At 32.6% G+C, this 21,890-nt stretch overlaps 1 protein-coding gene across 3 annotated transcripts in view; it reads right to left on the minus strand.

The window, feature by feature from the left end:
* The window catches only part of LOC136038882 (uncharacterized), a 154,398-nt gene that overhangs the window by 68,864 nt on the left and 63,644 nt on the right, over positions 1 to 21,890 (minus strand). The window contains exons 2-3 of one of the 3 annotated variants that reach the window (XM_065722349.1): positions 21,325 to 21,500; positions 4,558 to 5,198 (exon numbers count right to left, since the gene is read on the minus strand). In XM_065722349.1, coding sequence (XP_065578421.1) covers positions 4,558 to 5,109 — 552 coding nt within the window. In that variant the 5' untranslated portion in view covers positions 5,110 to 5,198; positions 21,325 to 21,500. Of the gene's footprint in view, positions 1 to 4,557; positions 5,199 to 8,498; positions 8,586 to 21,324; positions 21,501 to 21,890 lie in introns of those variants that run through there. The other 2 variants (XM_065722348.1, XM_065722347.1) reach the window with 2 other exon arrangements.

Genomic DNA, 21,890 nt, shown 5'->3' on the forward strand with positions numbered 1-21,890 from the left:
CTGCTTGCTGGTTCTGGTAAGCTCAAAAATGACAAAAATTGAGAATACAGCTGATACTTTAGGAAAATTGAAGAAATTATTCATGGTAAATAATGACAAAGACCACACTGCCTACCCATACTACAACTACAGAAGACAGAATAATGAGGATTTTTTTCCCAAGACAGAGAACCAACAAAACTCATTTGAATATTTCGGCTTCAGCAAAAAAAAAAAAAAACAATAAAAGACTTACAATAAGAGTTTTCGGTTGAAAATCCATTTTTTTTTAAATTAGCCTTGGCATCATACTTCTTAACGAAAAGTTCAGCCAAGACTGTGTGATAAAAGCAAACATTTTACAAGCTGAAAAAGGTTCATTCATTTCACTAGCTGTATTTATTAAACATTGGACTAATTTCCTATTGCGATATTTGCCTTCTCTGCAGCTAATGTTGTAGTTCCTTTGGGATTGGGCTTGTTTTTATTCGTTCCTATTTTTGTTTTATTTTATATTAGATTATTTTCTATAATTAATTTTCTGTACATATGGTTGAGTGCACTACTTGTGAATACAACAGGTAAATTGTTTTTTAAACAAACATTTTTCAGTTTTGAAGTAATTTTTGGAATATAAGGTAGGTAAATCGGGCTCGTGGGTTTATTCGAATAGTTTACTGGTGTGGGATTTAAAGTTTTAGAAGAATGCATCTTTAATCTTTGAGCAATAACAGTATATATGAAAGAAATTGGGTACCCGTTGCTAAAAAGTATGTCTGTAATAAAATTTAATTCTCTCTTAATATATGGCTCTGAACAGATATTATGTACTCTATCCACAAGAGATATTACCACACCTCTTTTAACCTGTGGAGGATGGTTAGATTTGAAGTGAAGGTATTTATTATTATGCGTAGGTTTTCTGTAAACCGTAAATTCAAGTTTATTCACGTCCTCAAAACGCATAATTAAGAAAATACGAATCCAGGGGCCACTTCAAATACCATGTAGTTGTGGAAATTATTATATTGGTCGAACCCACCAAAATTTAGGAACAAGATTACAGCAACACAAAGAAAGTCTTGAAAAAGTATTAAAATCTAAAAATAACTCCATATCTTTCGATTCAGCTTTAAGCAATCATATTTTTGAAAATCTAAACCATTATATTCTATTTGACGAAACAATTCTAATTAGCATTGACCTAGGAGTCAAACAAACTGTCCGCGAAGCAATCGAAATCAAACGAAACTTAAATAATGATACATCCCTAAATAGAGACTTGGGTGAATACACACTCAACCCTCTGTACACAAAATTAATTATAGAAAATAACCTAAATCAAAATAAAACAAAATTAGGAACAAATAAAAACAAGCCCAATCCCAAAAGAACTACAAGATTACCTGCAGAGAAGGCAAATATCGCAATAAAAAATTATTCAAATTTTTAATAAATACAGCTAGTGAAATGAATGGACCTTTTTAGCTTGTAAAATGTTAGCTTTTATCACACAGTCTTGGATGAACTTTTCGTTAAGGTGTAATGATGCCAAGGCTATTTTTTAAAAAATGGATTTTTAACCGAAAACTTTTATTGTAAGGGTTTTTTTTTTTTTTTTTTTTTTTTTTTTTTTTTTTTTTTTTTTTTTTTTTTTTTTTTTTTTTTTTTTTTTTTTTTGCTGAAGACGGCCCTTAAATATACGACCAAAATATTCAAATAGGTTTTGTTGGTTCACTGTCTTGGGAAAAAGTCCTCATTGTTCTCTCTTCTGTAGTTGTATTATTCATGGTAAATTATTATATAAAATTAAAAATGGATCGGGGTTCCAAAATTCAGCTAGGGGAAGGGGCCCTCTGGAAAATATCATGCCTGATTTCTTCTTGGTCTGAATCAGCCCCAGTCACTTTATAGTTCAAAGTTCGTTGGTTTTTATGACTATTTGTTTTGTTCTTAGGGAGGGACAGGGATGGTAGTACATGTAACCCCAACAAGATTTTTCCATGCTTCTACTATTGATTCTATCAATTTCTTTGTTATATATATATATGTATATATATATATATATATATATATATATATATAGATATATATATGTATATATATATATATATATATATATAGGCTATATCAAACAGTTCGTGGTAACAAACTGTAATAACGAGCGACCCGGCTCAATAGTAACCAAAAGTATAAAAAATAAAATTTTGATACCAATAGTTACGCCAAAAGAATCACATTTTAATGCTGATTTTAAATATATAAGTTTCATCAAGATTAGTCTTACCTGTCAAAAGTTACGAGCCTGAGAATATTTGCCTCATTTTAGAAAATAGGGGGAAATACCCCTTAAACGTCATACTATTTTAACGAAAATCACACAATCAGATTCAGCGTATCAGATAACCTTGTTGTAGAAGTTTCAAGCCCCTATCTACAAAAATTTGGAATTTCGCATTTTTGCCAGAAGACAAATCATGGATGCGTGTTTATTTGTTTTTTTGGTGTTTTTTTTCCCCAGGGGTGATCGTATCGACTCAGTGGTCCTAGAATGTCGCCAAAGGGCTCATTCTAACGGAAATTAAAAGTTCTACTGCCATTGTTAAGTGACCAAAAAATTGGAGGGCACCTGGGCCCCCTCCCACGCTCGTTTTTCCCCAAAGTCACCGGATCAAAATTCTGAGATAGCCATTTTATTCACCATAGTCGAAAAACCTAATAACTATGTCTTTGGGGACGACTTACTCCCCCGAAGTCCCCGTGGGGGGGGGCTGCAAGCTACAAAATTTGACCTGTGTTTACATATAGTAATGGTTACTGGGAAGTGTACATACGTTTTCAGGGGGATTTTTTTGGTTTGGGGGGAAAGTTGAGGGGGGGTTACGTGAGAGGATCTTTCCTTGGAGGAAATTCTCATGGGGGACGAGACTTTCAATGGAGGGGGCGCAGGATTTACTAGTATTATTTAAAAAAAACAATGAAAAAATAAATATTAAAAGTTTTTCTACTGAAATTGAGGAGCAGAATTAAAACTTAAAACGAACAGAAATTATTACGCATATGAGTGGTTTACCTCCTCGTTATACCTCGCTCTTTACGTTAAAGTTTTTTTTTAGTAATTTCAACTATTTATTCCACGGCCTTTGTGATTCAGGGGTCATTAAGGAATTGGGACAAAATTTAAGCTTTAGTGTAAAGAGCGAGGTATCGACGAGGGGTGAGCCCCTTCATATACGCAATAAAAACATACGAATATAGAAGTTCACTACGTAAGTTAATTCGTAAGTTACGTTGTTTTTTTTTTACTTATGAAAACGTTCGTAAAAAATTTAAAGTTATAGTTGCCTTTTTAAGTAATCAGAAAATTGGAGGGCAACTAAGCCTCCTCTCTCACTCCTTTTTTCTCAAATCTTCCGATTAAAACTATGAAAAAGCCGTTTAACCCCCAAAAATTAATATGCTAATTTCGTTTTAATTATTTATGCGCGGAGAGCCAAAATAAATAAAATGCATTAATTCAAAAACGTCCAGAAATTAAACAAAAAAGAAACGATTTTTTTTTAATGAAAGTAAGGAGCGACATTAAAACTTAAAACAAACAGAAATTACTCCGTATATGAAAGGGGCTTTTCCTCCTCAACGCCCCGCTCTTTACGTTAAAGTTTTTTACTGTTTTAAAATGTAGAGTTAAGAGAAAGAGTCAAACTTTAGCGTAAAAAGCGGGGCATTGAGGAGGAAAAGCCCCTTTCATATACGGAGTAATTTCTGTTCGTTTTAAGTTTTAACGTCGCTCCTTACTTTCATTTAAAAAACTTGTTTTTTTTGTATATATATTATATATATATATATATATATATATATATATATATATATATATATATATATATATATATATATATATATATATATATATATATATATATATATATAACAAAGAAGTTGATAGAATCAATAGTAGAAGCCTGGAAAAATCTTGTTGGGGATACGTGTACTACCATCCCTGTCCCTCCCCAAGAACAAAATGAATAGTCATAAAAACCAACGAACTTTGAACTATAAAATGTTTGGGGCTGTTTCAGACCAAGAAGAAATCAGACATGAAATTTTCCAGAGGGCTCCTTCCCCTAACTGAATTTTGAAACTCCGATCCATTTTAAATTGTACATAATAACGTACCATGAATAATTTCTTCAATTTTCCTAAGTTGTCAGCTGTATTCTCAATTTTGTCATATTTGAGTTTAACAGAACTAGCAAGGAGGTATTCCAGGTTTAGGTCCAAATTGGCAGGATCGATGCCAAATTGCCAATTACATTGAAAATCATCATTTTATTATAATGTAATGAAGAGTTAATGATAAAATTTTTCGTTATATCTTATAATATTCTCTCCTTGAAATTTTTAATTTAAATTATACAATCTTATTAGGATTCCTTCAAAAATTGTGGGCTAAACATGTCATGCATAAATATTAAAAACGGTATATAAAATTTTGCCATTTTCTAAGGCTTTTACATTATCAGCACCTACTTTTTCATTCAGTCTTAATTAAGAATCAAAAGTAAACATATTACGTACCTCTTCGCAGGGAAATATACTGTTTCCAACAAATGAAAGAAAGTAATCCTCATTGATGTTAGCAAATATAGGATCACTCTTGGCAACCACCTCTTGTCCAAACAAAAGTTGAAAGTAATACAGACCAGGCTTTCCAATCGTCTGGCAATCATATTTTAGTTGAACCAACTTCTTAGAGTATAAGTCATTGACAGTTCTTAAACTCTGCAAAACTGGCAGAACACATAAGTTGTCAGTTCTTGGTCCACAGAATACTAGCTCCAGTGTAAAATCTATATCGTCTACATAACAAACACTTTGGGTAAGACTCAACGTCAACACAAACCCACTTCTATATATTTCAATCGAATGAGGTGCTTCGAATCGAACCTTTGGCCAATGAAGAACGATAATATCACTTTCCAAAAGATCATCACTATCATTAACCGTAATTATATACACACCACCATACTTTAACTTATCACATGGTATTATGAAACTTTCATTTAAGTTTGTCAGTGAGTCTTCTAGTATTGATATATTACCATTTAAATATGTTAGTTTAATCGACATATTAGTAACATTGATGTCGAATTCAACTTCGACCGAGTCTTTAAGAGCAACTATGTCACTGTTTGGCTGAGTAAAAATAGAAAGGACACCTGAAAAATGAAATAAAACACTGGTGAAAATTACATTGACAACCATAGCTGTAATGAGGATAAAAATATGTGCCAGGGCAAATTTATGACCCCCCAGTAGTATTTACCCTGTATCATAAGGCAGCATAAACTGACTGTAAAAATTAACATACTCAGTGTTTTAGCCTTAAATATAAAACATAACATTAGTACCTAATTACAATTCTTTTTGTGTTATTCTTCTGGTGGAACAAAAATAAAGGTAGACACAAATATTTTTGTGACAGCTAAGAGGCTTACATTAATAACGCCCGCAATCATAACTATATTAATGGTCATCACTCAGTAAAGAGCGACGTGTCTTCCACGTATGTTTTTCTTCTCGCTTCATTTTATAGAGTGCATGATTTTAGCAATTATAAAGATGAGTCATTCGATTGCAAAGATTACTGAATGCTGCCTCCTCCAGCCCCTCTTACGATATTAGCCTCGTATAAACAGATATTTTAGAGAAATATACATGTTGTACACATGCACAAATCATTGCTGCATCTTGTGAGCATCCTAGATCCAAATTCGATTTAATTACACTTCATGTATTACAAATAAAAAAGCATTCACAAAAGCCCTTGCAACGGGATGGCCACATAGACTTAACAGTTGAACAAATGACTAACCATAAATGAAACAAGAAATTACCTCCTCCACCCTACAAAAAAGATGTAATAAAGCAAGAGTTTTGAAAAACAAAACAAACACAATGAATCTCTTACTTGTCCATTCATCAATAGTAATGCCAATAATACTGATTACATAAATATAAACGAAATAATAAAACTTTACCAAGGAATCCCATATGACCTTATACGCCAGATTAACCCATATCAGACAAATAAGTACAAATAAAATGTGTAATCTTTATTTTCATGCTTGACACCCAGTGTCAGACACAGTTAAGAGTTCCTTTGGTTGTTTATTACAGTTATAGGGCTAATACTCTATTACGGGTACGCAGGTTCAAAAATGGTAGATACATATTCCAAAATTTGAATTATCTTGTGCACACAGCATTTGTTCTTGGGTATGCGGTTATTACGGGTATGCAGGTTCAAACACGGTAGATACATATTCCAAAATTTGAATTATCTTGTGTACATAGCATTTTCATTATATTTAATTAAATTTCTATATAATCATGTATTTGATATTAATATCATGTATATGACATATTTTTAGGAAATTATAGCATATTTATAGGGAGCAAATTTCAGCAATCATTTTTTTGTAATTAACATATTGAGCCAGTTTCTTATTACTTTACATATCATATTAAAAGGGAAAATACATCGAATTTGTATGGAATTACATAAAAAAAAACTAGTTTTTTTAACTGAAAGTAAGGAGCGACATTAAAACTTAAAACGAACAGAAATTACTCCGTATATGAAATGGGTTGTCCCCTCCGCAATCCCTCGCTCTTTACGCTAAAGCTTTTAATTGTATTAAAAAGCAGAATTGTGGCAAAGAGTTAAACTTTAGCGTAAAGAGCGAGGGATTGCGGAGGGGACAACCCATTTCATATACGGAGTAATTTCTGTTCGTTTTAAGTTTTAATGTCGCTCCTTACTTTCAGTTAAAAAAACTAGTTTTTTTTATGTAATTTCTGAACGTTTTTGAATTAATGCATGTTTGATTTTGGCTCTCCACACATAAATTATTAAAATGAAATTTGCATATTAATTCCTTTTTTGGCTAAATGGCTTTCTCTTAGTTTTGATCAGACGATTTTGAGAAATAAGGGATGGGAAAGGAGGCCTAGTTGCCATGCAATTTTTCGGTTACATAAAAAGGCAACTATAAATTTTATTTTTAACGAATTTTTCTATTAGTAAAAAATATACGTAACTTAAGAATTATCTTACGTAACAAACTTTTATATTCTTTAATTTTTATTACGTATATGAGAGGGTTTGTACCCTCGTTAATACCTCGTTCTTTACACTAAATCGCAAGTTTTGTCCCAATTCTTTAAGAATGACCCCTGAATCAGAAAGGCCGTAGAATGAATAGTTGAAATTACTAAAAATACTATAGCATAAAGAGCGAGGTATTTATCTCCTCCTAAATACCTCGCTCTTTATGCTAAAGTATTTTTAGAACCCCTCACATGCGTAATAATCTCTGTTCGTTTTAAGTTTCATTGCTACTCTTTACTTTCAATTGAAAAAAAAATTTTCCATGTTTATTTTTTCATTGTTTTTTTATAGTAATTTTAGAAAATCCTGCGCCCTTTTCATTGAATTTCTGTTCCCCCATGACACATTTCTCCATGGAAAGATCCTCCCACATAGCCCCCTCCCCTCAACCCCACCCCCAAAACCAAAAAAAAATCCCCTGAAACCGACTGTACACTTCCCAATAACCATTATTATATGTAAACACTGGTCGAAGTTTGTAAGTTGCAGCCCCACCCCCAGGGACTTTGGGGGAGTAAGTCATTCCCAAAGACATAGTTATTATGGTTTTTGACTATGTGGAACAAAATGGCTATCTCAAAATTTTGATCTGTTGACTTTGGAGAAAAAATGAGCGTGGGAGGGGGCCTAGGTGCCCTCCAATTTTTTTGGTCACTTAAAAAGGGCACTAGAACTTTTCATTTCCGTTAGAATGAGCCCTCTTGTGACATTCTAGGACCACTTGGTCGATACGATGACCCCTGGGGAAAAAAAAAACAAAAAAACAAACAAACAAATAAACACGCACCCGTGATTTGTCTTCTGGCAAAAAATTCAAAATTCCACATTTTTGTAGATAGGAGCTTGAAACTTCTACAGTAGGGTTCTCTGATACGCTGAATCTGATGGTGTCATTTTCGTTAAGATCATACGACCTTTAGGGGGCGTTTCCCCCTATTTTCCTAAATAAGGCAAATTTTCTCAGGCTCGTAACTTTTGATGGGTAAGACTAAACTTGATGAAACTTATATATTTAAAATCAGCATTAAAATTCGATTCTTTTGATGTAGCTAATGATATCAAAATTCAATTTTTTAGAGTTTTGGTTACTATTGAGCCGGATCGCTCCTTACTACAGTTCGTTACCACGAACTGTTTGACATATATATAACAATCATATTCATGTAGTTATCTTCAACAGATTGAGGAACGTTGAATACTTTATATAAAATATTGAAAGGGGAAATACATCAAACTTGTAGGGGACATATTTAAAACGAACAATTTTCTTTGTACTTCAATGGCCAGCCTACTGAAAATTTTTATCGGTATACCAAAAAGCATATTAATAAAACACAAAATTTACCTAAGACACGGTTAACTAGAAAAAGCCATTGAACTAAGTCCATGTCCTTACTAATTCCTCAAGTTTCTAGGACAAACTATGATTTTGTTTCCACGACATACTGAATATCATCTATTTAGACGCATACACCTGGAGCTAGGTGAAATTCCGTGATATCCCCTCTCAAGAGGATAATTAGTTAAGGAAACCTCACACAGTTCCCCTGTGATTCTGGTCTAGTTTTAAAAGAATCGAGGAAGAAACTATTGAATTGAGCTGAAATTTGATATTTAATATGATCGTATCAGACCGATTATGTGGTTCCCCTTCAAGTGTAATGTGATATGTTAGTCTTCAAAGTACTAAGGACAGGGACAGTGAAATTTGATTGTTTTGACTGTTTAAGTGGAAACGTTCACAACCCGATTTATATTACAAAACTAGGAATTAAAAATTTTGGAATAAAGAACATGTTTCCCAATTTCAATGAAAAAGACCACCCTTTGCTGTTTTGCGGTTTTTGAAGTAGTGGGCGCCGAATTTGAAAATGAAAAGTGTATAAAAAAATCAGCAAAAAGGCTAAAACAAAACTTACCGAAACACCTTAGGATGGTAGAACTTCCATCTGAAGATATAGTCTTCTTTGGTAATTAATTGGTTATTGGTGTTGGATTTTTACAAAAAAATAAATAATTATTTTGAAAATTGCGGTTTTGAAATATGAAGCGACATATGATTCAAGGGGAACAATTTTTTTTTGTTTCCGTTGTACTTGATACTGCAAAATTCTAAGTTCTAAAGATCATGCAAAATAATAAAATTAATTTTTCATCTTCAAATAACACAAGCGTTATTTTTTAAGCGTAGTTTGAAGCTTCAAATGAACAAAACTTACTAATTTGTTAAAATTTACACAAGCGTAAGTTTTTTAAGGGTAGTTTGAAGCTTCAAATGAACAAAACTTACTAATTTGTTAAAATTTACACAAGCGTAAGTTCTTAAGGGTAGTTTGAAGCTTCAAATGAACAAAACTTACTAATGTGTTGAAATTTACACAAGCGTAAGTTTTTAAGGGTAGTTTGGAGCTTCAAATGAACAAAACTAACTAATTTGTTAAAATTTATACAAGCGTAAATTTTTTAGGGGTAGTTTGAAGCTTCAAATGAACAAAACTTACGAATTTCAAGGACCCCTGTCTTTAATTTCGCCTGTAAACATTACTGTGCAATTAGTATTTTACTGAAGTTATAAGGTGGTAGAAACTCTACTAAAGGAATGCGTATCACCAGAAATATATCTCTATAGGAGGGGGAGGGGTGTAAGCCCAAAATAATATTTGATTTGAAATTTTCAGTTACTCTCTACATTCCTTCATACAGAGGATAATATAAATGTAAAAAAATAGACAACTTACGGTCAAAACTTCATGGTGTTTTTGGTAATTAAATAAACAAATACAAGTTTTTTTTTTTAGCTGAAAGGAAGAAGCGACATTAGAACTTAAAACGAACAGAAATTACTTCGTATATGAAAGGGGCTGCTTCCTCATCAACGCCCCACTCTTTACGCTAAAGTTTGACTCTTTCTCTTAACTCTGCTTATTAAAACAGTAAAAAACTTTAACGTAAAGAGTGGGGCGTTGATGAGGAAGCAGCCCCTTTCATATACGATGTAATTTCTGTTCGTTTTAAGTTTTAATGTTGCTCCTTACTTTCAGCTAAAAAAAACGTGTTTTCTTTACTTAATTTCTGGACGTTTTAGAATTAATGCATGTTTTGATCTTGGCTCTCCGCATATAAATAATTAAAACAAAATTTGCATATTAATTAATTGCAATTAATCGGAAGATTTTGAGAAAAAAGACGCGAAGGAGGGGGCCTAGTTGCCCTCCAAGTTTTTAATTACTTAAAAAAGCAACTAGAACTTTTAATTTTTTACAAACGTTTTCATTGGTAAAAAATATACGTAACTTGCGAATTAACTTAAGTAACGAACTTCTATATTCGTATGTTTTTATTGCGTATATGAAGGGTTCAACCCTCGTCGATACGTCGCTCTTTACACTAAAGCTTAGATTGTGTCCCAATACCTTAAGAATAACCTCTGAATCACAAAGGCCGTAGAATAAATAGTTGAAATTACTAAAAACACTTTAGCGGAAAGAGCGAGGTATAACGAGGAGGCAAACCCCTCATATGCGTAATGATTTTTGTCCGTTTAAGTTTTAATGCTGCTCCTTACTTTCAGTAGAAAAAAAAACTTTTCATATTCATTTTTTCATTGTTTTTTCAAATAAAACTAGAAAATCCTGCCCCCCCCCTTCATTGAAATTCTCTTCTACCATGAGAAGTCTCTCTATGGAAATATCCTCCCACGTAACTCCACCCCCCTCAACTCTCCCCCCTAAACCAAAAAATCCCCCTGAAAACGTCTGTACACTTCCCAGTAACCATTACTATATGTAAACACAGGTCAAAGTTTTCAACTTGCAGCCCCTCCCACGGGGACTGCGGGGGAGTAAGTCGTCCCTAAGGACATAGTTATTAGGTTTTTCGACTATGGTGAATAAAATGGCTATCTCAGAATTTTGATCTGGTGACTTTGAAGAACAAATTAGCGTGGGAGGGGGCCTAGGTGCCCTCCAATTTTTTGGTAACTTAAAAAGGGTATTAGAGCTATTAATTTAAGTTAGAATGAGCCCTCTCGCAAGATTCTGGGACCACTCAGTCGATACGATCACTCCTGGAAAAAAAAACAAATAAACACGCATCCGTGGTGATCTGTCTTCTGGCAAAAAAAAAATGCGAAATTCCACATTTTTGTTGATAGGAGCTTGAAACTTCTACAATTAGGTTCTCTGATGCGCTGAATCTGATGATGTGATTTTCGTTAAGATTGTATGACTTTTAGGGGGTGTTTCCCCTATTTTCTAAACTGAGGCATATTTTCTCAGGCTCGTAACTTTTGATGGGTATAACTGGTCTTGATGAAACTTGTATGTTTAAGATCAGCATTAAAATGTGATTCTTTTGATGTAACTATTTGTATCAAAATTCCATTTTTTAGAGTTTCGGTTTTTATTGAGCCGGGTCGCTCCTTACTACAGTTCGTTACCACGAACTGTTTAAAACGAGTCATCTGGAGAGGGGTCTTCGCTTAAAAGCAGTTATAACTTGTACTTCGTAAAAACTCTCATGCAAAAGTACTTCACTATAAGACAAGATTTATTTCTGAGCCATAGCTTATATCAATAACAGCAAATTCACAACTTAGAAAAAAAGAAAAAGAAACTTCAATATAGCCTCTCCCGAAACACTTCATGGCATGGAAAGGTCACGGGAAAACTATATTACCATAACAAACCCAATAAACTAAGCCTACTAACATACCAAACATAAAAATACAAACCAAATATTAAAACCCATTCCCCCAGCTCAAAAATTCCCCAAAACATGACCTAGGCAAGATTATGTCACAATAATTCACCAACTAAAAAAAAAAAAATCTAATGCATACCTAACCAAATGCACCTAACCCAAATCGTAGACATTAAATTCAAGGAAAACAGGAATAAACTCAATTATTAGCCAGAAATTCCCTAACATTCTTTCTGAAGATAATAAACGAGTGACGGCTTCATGCAGACACTGGGAGCGTGTTCCGGATGATTTAACCAGCCCTAAAGGGGTTAAGGTCAGACCTCACTAATTTCAGATATTGAAACATTATAAAGGAATAGCAAACTTCTTAAAACTTAGATTTTAAAATTCTGAAGTTTAAAAAGTAAAATACCCATCTATTCTGCCCAAGGATGGATGATAGACTGTGTGTCAACAGGTGAGTTATCATTTTTATATAATTCTGAAAAATTTATGCCAGCTATGGCTCTCATAGAGACCATCTGTCATGGCTTTACTCCATTTAGCCATGGCTATCAAGTTCTTATTCACTTCCACCAAGATAATTTTAGTTAAAAAAATAAAAAAATTATGTCAACAACCATTCGATTAGTAACAGAATTTTTTTTACATTGTTAGCTAATAATTCTTTGTTAGCTTCAAGGAGACGTTGTTTTTTGCTAATAATTTTGAATTACTAATAATAATATTGATAATTATTTACTAATAATTTTGATAGGATGGGGGAATAGTCGGCTAATATTGAACAAAGCCCAGTGCTCAAAATTACCCACTACAAGTAACCTTGGTAGTTTATTTGCACCTACTGAGTCAAATTGGAGATTATAAGGAAAACCATAAAACCATAAGGAAAACCATATTCTACCATATTCATTTTCTGAAGAAGTTTTTTTAAATGATCCCGTTAAAATCTTCCTAGTCCTGACATAAGGACGAAAATTTTATCGCCTTCTTTTTAAGTTCAAGATTAACATACTCGCATGATAACTATTTCTAATTTGGCTAGTTAATTCTTATAAAAGTATGACTTTAGTTTGGGTTGGGATCGGATACAGGGGCATCAGTTTCAGGAGGCTATTTACCACCACTGGAATCTTTTTGCCCCTTCCACGCCCCAAGACTTTTGAAAACACCTTTTTTAGAATTTTTACTGAAAAGTATCTTTTTGTTGTATTTTAATTGGAAAAATCAAGAAATAAAATTACCCCCTCGCCCCCTCTAAATTCGGAAACTTATCCCCTTCTACTTCTATATGTTCTCAATTGATAACACTGCACGGGTATATGTTTTACGCTACTCTGGAATAAAATTTTTAAACATGTCCCATTTTCGGTGCGTTATTGATCTTAGAAACATTAATTAATTAGGTATATAATTTTCCCCAGCTTTGACATAAGTCATTGCGTGTTTCCAGTAGTCGAAGTTCAAGCATGCTAATAAACAATAATTAGCTGAACCAAATAATTCACAATTTGTTTTTGTTCGGTAATCTAGGAGAAAATATTTTCCGCCTTATAGCTTAATTGACAGTCAAACAGTTCGTTTAACGAATCAGAGCTGAAACTTTATTTTACCCATCAAAGGCTAAGAGCCTAAGAAATTTGCCTGATTTTCGAAGAAGAAGAGACACGGTGCTTAATATTCCCCTCTGGAAAATTGCCCCGCAACCCTACAGAAAAATCTTCCCTAGAGAATCCCTCGGAAAATTCTCCCCCGTGAAAAATCCCCCCTTAGAGGATACCCCCGGAAATTCCCTAAGACAAGAAAATTCTCTTGAAAACTTCCTCCAATCGCGGAAAATTTCCTCCAGATACCCCCTCCCATATTCCCCGTGAGTAATGTCCATTAGAAAGTAAATTGAAAGTTCTACACACCTGTTAAAGAAACAACAAAAATATTGTGCCATAGTAGAGTGGTATTCGATGTAATTTTTGGCGTGAAACGGCAATTTCGGCCCAAAAGCTGATATAAAGCCACCGAGGGAAAATTCTTAGATAAGCAATTGATTTCAAATAATCAGAAAAATTTTGAGGATTTTTGAAAAAAAAATTTTTCGAAAAAAAATTTCAAAAAAATTTGAGAAACTGGAAATTTTTCCAGTTTCAGGGATAGTAATACTGCGTTGTGGAGCGTTCGATCCTAAAGATGCACATAGTCCATAAAAAAATTTCAAAACAATTTCAAAATTTCAAAACAATTTCAAAACAAAATTTCAAAAAAATTTGAGAAACTGGAAATTTTTCCAGTTTCAGGGATAGTAATACTGCGTTGTGGAGCGTTCGATCCTAAAGATGCACATAGTCCATAAAAAAAATTTCAAAACAATTTCAAAATTTCAAAACAATTTCAAAACAAAATTTCAAAAAAATTTGAGAAACTGGAAATTTTTCCAGTTTCAGGGATAGTAATACTGCGTTGTGGAGCGTTCGATCCTAAAGATGCACATAGTCCATAAAAAAATTTCAAAACAATTTCAAAATTTCAAAACAATTTCAAAACAAAATTTCAAAAAAATTTGAGAAACTGGAAATTTTTCCAGTTTCAGGGATAGTAATACTGCGTTGTGGAGCGTTCGATCCTAAAGATGCACATAGTCCATACAAAAATTTCAAAACAATTTCAAAATTTCAAAACAATTTCAAAACAAAATTTCAAAAAAATTTGAGAAACTGGAAATTTTTCCAGTTTCAGGGATAGTAATACTGCGTTGTGGAGCGTTCGATCCTAAAGATGCACATAGTCCATAAAAAAATTTCAAAACAATTTCAAAATTTCAAAACAATTTCAAAACAAAATTTCAAAAAAATTTGAGAAACTGGAAAATTTCCAGTTTCAGGGATAGTAATACTGCGTTGTGGAGCGTTCGATCCTAAAGATGCACATAGTCCATAAAAAAATTTCAAAACAATTTCAAAATTTCAAAACAATTTCAAAACAAAATTTCAAAAAAATTTGAGAAACTGGAAATTTTTCCAGTTTCAGGGATAGTAATACTGCGTTGTGGAGCGTTCGATCCTAAAGATGCACATAGTCCATAAAAAAATTTCAAAACAATTTCAAAATTTCAAAACAATTTCAAAACAAAATTTCAAAAAAATTTGAGAAACTGGAAATTTTTCCAGTTTCAGGGATAGTAATACTGCGTTGTGGAGCGTTCGATCCTAAAGATGCACATAGTCCATACAAAAATTTCAAAACAATTTCAAAATTTCAAAACAATTTCAAAACAAAATTTCAAAACAATTTGAGAAACTGGAAATTTTTCCAGTTTCAGGGATAGTAATACTGCGTTGTGGAGCGTTCGATCCTAAAGATGCACATAGTCCATAAAAAAATTTCAAAACAATTTCAAAATTTCAAAACAATTTCAAAACAAAATTTCAAAAAAATTTGAGAAACTGGAAATTTTTCCAGTTTCAGGGATAGTAATACTGCGTTGTGGAGCGTTCGATCCTAAAGATGCACATAGTCCATAAAAAAATTTCAAAACAATTTCAAAATTTCAAAACAATTTCAAAACAAAATTTCAAAAAAATTTGAGAAACTGGAAATTTTTCCAGTTTCAGGGATAGTAATACTGCGTTGTGGAGCGTTCGATCCTAAAGATGCACATAGTCCATACAAAAATTTCAAAACAATTTCAAAATTTCAAAACAATTTCAAAACAAAATTTCAAAAAAATTTGAGAAACTGGAAATTTTTCCAGTTTCAGGGATAGTAATACTGCGTTGTGGAGCGTTCGATCCTAAAGATGCACATAGTCCATAAAAAAATTTCAAAACAATTTCAAAATTTCAAAACAATTTCAAAACAAAATTTCAAAAAAATTTGAGAAACTGGAAATTTTTCCAGTTTCAGGGATAGTAATACTGCGTTGTGGAGCGTTCGATCCTAAAGATGCACATAGTCCATACAAAAATTTCAAAACAATTTCAAAATTTCAAAACAATTTCAAAACAAAATTTCAAAACAATTTGAGAAACTGGAAATTTTTCCAGTTTCAGGGATAGTAATACTGCGTTGTGGAGCGTTCGATCCTAAAGATGCACATAGTCCATAAAAAAATTTCAAAACAATTTCAAAATTTCAAAACAATTTCAAAACAAAATTTCAAAAAAATTTGAGAAACTGGAAATTTTTCCAGTTTCAGGGATAGTAATACTGCGTTGTGGAGCGTTCGATCCTAAAGATGCACATAGTCCATAAAAAAATTTCAAAACAATTTAAAAATTTCAAAACAATTTCAAAACAAAATTTCAAAAAAATTTGAGAAACTGGAAATTTTTCCAGTTTCAGGGATAGTAATACTGCGTTGTGGAGCGTTCGATCCTAAAGATGCACATAGTCCATAAGAAAATTTCAAAACAATTTCAAAATTTCAAAACAATTTCAAAACAAAATTTCAAAAAAATTTGAGAAACTGGAAATTTTTCCAGTTTCAGGGATAGTAATACTGCGTTGTGGAGCGTTCGATCCTAAAGATGCACATAGTCCATACAAAAATTTCAAAACAATTTCAAAATTTCAAAACAATTTCAAAACAAAATTTCAAAACAATTTGAGAAACTGGAAATTTTTCCAGTTTCAGGGATAGTAATACTGCGTTGTGGAGCGTTCGATCCTAAAGATGCACATAGTCCATAAAAAAATTTCAAAACAATTTCAAAATTTCAAAACAATTTCAAAACAAAATTTCAAAAAAATTTGAGAAACTGGAAATTTTTCCAGTTTCAGGGATAGTAATACTGCGTTGTGGAGCGTTCGATCCTAAAGATGCACATAGTCCATAAAAAAATTTCAAAACAATTTCAAAATTTCAAAACAATTTCAAAACAAAATTTCAAAAAAATTTGAGAAACTGGAAATTTTTCCAGTTTCAGGGATAGTAATACTGCGTTGTGGAGCGTTCGATCCTAAAGATGCACATAGTCCATACAAAAATTTCAAAACAATTTCAAAATTTCAAAACAATTTCAAAACAAAATTTCAAAAAAATTTGAGAAACTGGAAATTTTTCCAGTTTCAGGGATAGTAATACTGCGTTGTGGAGCGTTCGATCCTAAAGATGCACATAGTCCATAAAAAAATTTCAAAACAATTTCAAAATTTCAAAACAATTTCAAAACAAAATTTCAAAAAAATTTGAGAAACTGGAAATTTTTCCAGTTTCAGGGATAGTAATACTGCGTTGTGGAGCGTTCGATCCTAAAGATGCACATAGTCCATACAAAAATTTCAAAACAATTTCAAAATTTCAAAACAATTTCAAAACAAAATTTCAAAACAATTTGAGAAACTGGAAATTTTTCCAGTTTCAGGGATAGTAATACTGCGTTGTGGAGCGTTCGATCCTAAAGATGCACATAGTCCATAAAAAAATTTCAAAACAATTTCAAAATTTCAAAACAATTTCAAAACAAAATTTCAAAAAAATTTGAGAAACTGGAAATTTTTCCAGTTTCAGGGATAGTAATACTGCGTTGTGGAGCGTTCGATCCTAAAGATGCACATAGTCCATAAAAAAATTTCAAAACAATTTAAAAATTTCAAAACAATTTCAAAACAAAATTTCAAAAAAATTTGAGAAACTGGAAATTTTTCCAGTTTCAGGGATAGTAATACTGCGTTGTGGAGCGTTCGATCCTAAAGATGCACATAGTCCATAAGAAAATTTCAAAACAATTTCAAAATTTCAAAACAATTTCAAAACAAAATTTCAAAAAAATTTGAGAAACTGGAAATTTTTCCAGTTTCAGGGATAGTAATACTGCGTTGTGGAGCGTTCGATCCTAAAGATGCACATAGTCCATACAAAAATTTCAAAACAATTTCAAAATTTCAAAACAATTTCAAAACAAAATTTCAAAAAAATTTGAGAAACTGGAAATTTTTCCAGTTTCAGGGATAGTAATACTGCGTTGTGGAGCGTTCGATCCTAAAGATGCACATAGTCCATAAAAAAATTTCAAAACAATTTCAAAATTTCAAAACAATTTCAAAACAAAATTTCAAAAAAATTTGAGAAACTGGAAATTTTTCCAGTTTCAGGGATAGTAATACTGCGTTGTGGAGCGTTCGATCCTAAAGATGCACATAGTCCATACAAAAATTTCAAAACAATTTCAAAATTTCAAAACAATTTCAAAACAAAATTTCAAAAAAATTTGAGAAACTGGAAATTTTTCCAGTTTCAGGGATAGTAATACTGCGTTGTGGAGCGTTCGATCCTAAAGATGCACATAGTCCATACAAAAATTTCAAAACAATTTCAAAATTTCAAAACAATTTCAAAACAAAATTTCAAAACAATTTGAGAAACTGGAAATTTTTCCAGTTTCAGGGATAGTAATACTGCGTTGTGGAGCGTTCGATCCTAAAGATGCACATAGTCCATACAAAGCACACGGTTAAAATTAGATATTAATTTTAAGCTTCATTTAACTGAAATTGATTTAACTTTGTCACTTCATTTTATTGAAAAACAAAATCTTTTTCATTTTTTGCAGCTTGATACAATTACCTACAAAGGTGTATAATTTTGCATCAATAATTATGAATAGTATGGGGGACAATATTCTGGATGAAGCCCTATCTCGTTGTATTATTGGAGTTGATAGCCCCTTGTAGCCACCTATTCTCCAATGACACGTATATCTCACTGATCTGAAGACACACATAGCGTTTTCTCAGCTTTCGGTGATAGAAACATTTCCTGGAAACATCACTTGCCCGGTGTTAACAGATGGGATTATACTCCGATCGGACAGTACTCCCCCCATAGAAGGGCATAATACCCATGAGGTTAGCATCACGTGATCATTGGTATAAAAACTCGATGGAGAGTTACACAGTATCACAGTTCCAAATAAAGATTTGGTTAGTATATATTTATTCAAGTTCGAAAAATGTTCAGTTTTCTAAAAATGAATGGTCCTGTGCTATTGCAACTTGAAAGAGTTGACTGTGATGACATGAATACAATAGCCCCCAAAGTAGCAGTTAAAATTGGAAATGATTGTCGGCTAACATTTGAGTGTGATGAGATGTTTGGTAGATATGTTTCATCTTTGAGTATATTTAAATTATTAAAACAATTATGTCTCTCTGCGAAAGTGAATATAATGAATATATCCAAATTATAATATAGATTGAATGAAATAATGAGGCACGTTGAGATTGACTCACCTCGTGAAAAAAGAGCAAAAACACATATTATTCAATAATTACATTTCTGACAATAAAAATGTTTTATAATGATTTTTTTTGTCAGATATTATACATGGTCGTTTATTCCTCTCCTTTAGAAGCCAATAGGCTTTCAGGGTGTGCAAAAAGTAGAAAGCATCTTCACTCTTGGCTTTGATAGTTAGTCTATAATCAGCAGTGAAGTGTCAAGAACAGAAATTCATGAACTTGAGAAACAGAATATCATGCGGAATCTTGTGACTTTGGAAAAAAGATCAATATCAGTTGTTACCAGTACAAAAGAAAATATTCTTTCAAAGAATGCTTGACAATATCACGAAAAAGATTCTCCATCTTGGAATATTGTATAAGGCTTTTACGTCACGGGTCAAACGTATTTACTCAATTTTTTGCAATACTAACCAAAACAAAACAAAATGGTGTATTGGATTTGCTTTGGAGCACTACCTTAAAACAGTTAAGGTTCCATGTTGATTTAAGACTCTTTCAGAATGATTTTTTTTAGTCTCTATGTTTTCGCGCCCATTGAATTTTATTTGGCTGTTACAAAAACTGATTCTTCATTAGAGAATGCCATGTGTTATATTACTTCAAATTAGCCAATTGAATCTTGTTAATTTTACATATTAATCAAAATAGTATCATTGACTTTACATAGAGACATAGTTATAGTTACATTATATTGTAGAAAATATTACCGTCATTTTGCACGCCAAGATCGGTTCAAGTCAAATCCTAATCTAATCATCATGTCGAATGTCGAATAGTAAGAACAAGTCGAATGCCACCACTAATTATTGTCGATGACTTTCTAAATGACAAAGAAGAAGAAATCTAAGAGATGGGGACAAAAGACTTTATTATTGTAAATATGTGTTTAATTAATAAACAAATTTACATATATTCATAAAACACTCTATTCTTAGGGTCGTGAAATCAATTTAATACAGGTGGAACAGTGTATTTTCTACTATGAAGTCATTCAATCGAAAATTGTCTACATAGTTGCTGAGAAAATCATTCTAAATGACATCGAAAAATAAAATATAGTAGTGCATGAAAATCCCAGCTTTTGGCTATTAAATCTTGTACTCGTTTTCGATTTTAAATTATTTTCCCCCCTTTTTCGAGAAATTTTTGGATGTGAAGCATGTAGAATGCCCATGACAGACCAAGAGGATAAAAAAAATCCATTATTCTCTGTTGTTTGAAAGATGCATATTCAATACCCCGTCTGCACAGTCAAAGGACTACAATTAACTATGATAATGGTATTGCTAGCACCACAAAGATGTCCAAGGAAATACGACGGTTTGCAATAAGATTTATATTTGGATCTAAGTTAAATACATCTATTATTTGATTTTTGTTCACCCCCGACTACTGTCGGGGGTGATTTCTCAACAGGTTTCAAATTCATTTAGTGAGGTTAGTGCTGCACTCTCTACCAACGGTTCGGAAAAATTTAACTCTAGACGTACAGTGTCCGTTCGGACAATATTTGCAAAAATTTTATCGGTTATACCGCTTTCAAATCTCGATCCAGACATTGCTTTGTCAATTCAAATAAGGTTCTATAGAATTTATCAAATATAAATAGTACAGAGGAATGCCATTTACTTTACATACAAGAGATGAAAGTTCAAACACTTCAGATTTGTGTGGAGAATTTTGCATGATCCTATAGCACTGGTAATTTTTTCATGAATACTTAAGCGAATTTTAAAGGAACTTAACCATTGATAAATGAAGAGTGAGCATAGGTACTTCAACCAATGGCTATGTCGTTGAATGGTGATTTTGTGAGGACCGAGCAGTTGAATATTATTTCCCGTGGCTCTTAATTGTTCAATTGCCTAAGCAACAGAACTCATAACCTATTGGTTTCATACATGAAGTACTGCCAAGGTAATACTGACGTTTGATTTGGGTGCTACATCAAGTGTTTTTCTCAAAATCAATTTGGACAGAGTGAGTTGTAAATTTATGTCAGTTTTAAATTTGGCAGGCATCCATTAAGGTATATTATACATGTCATGATTAAGTCTACCGACTAATTGATACACCTTGCTTGCCGACTGAGTGGGTTCATAATCAGTATCAACATTTGATCTATAATCATATCCCATCGCCCGACTTCTCAATATCTCATAGGACATTGGAGTCATCAACATAATTTATACGTAGCTTGCATAGTTTGATAGATTGCTGCTAGTACTCACCAGCGTTTCATTTGTGTAGACACATGATTGTATCAAAAAGTTGTGTAGTACGCTATTTTCATAGGATAATCCATCGGTAGCAGTGGGAGTTAAATTATCAGACTTTTTCCTCAGCACAACTTATAAATTGACAATTTGGATGATAAAGATATGAAGCAGTCATCATTGGGATAAATCTGAAAATGAATGTTTTCAGAGAGTGGCTGTTGCGAGCAGAATTGTTCATTGTAGCCATGTTTTACACTGACGTCTACACTTTTTATATTGAAACCATTTAGAAATGAGGTGAATGTAGAATAAGATTACTTGTAGGGTATAAAGGTTATTTCAGTCTAGGACGGGGAATGCTTTTCCGATCTACCAAAACTCCTGACAAGTCTTCGGAGTATAGGTGGATACAAGGGGCTAGTAAATCTAAACGTATGAGGGGAGGGTAATGGTGACGGCGATTGATAGGGGATGGTAAGTGCTAAAAGGAAAATTCTTTTCAGTAAGATTTAAATGGTAATAACTCTCACCCTCCTATTTATATACATAATTTAATGTATTCTTTTTCTCCAGGAGAA

The sequence above is a fragment of the Artemia franciscana genome, chromosome 18 (genome assembly GCF_032884065.1).
Source record: "Artemia franciscana chromosome 18, ASM3288406v1, whole genome shotgun sequence".
NCBI lineage: Eukaryota > Metazoa > Arthropoda > Branchiopoda > Anostraca > Artemiidae > Artemia > Artemia franciscana.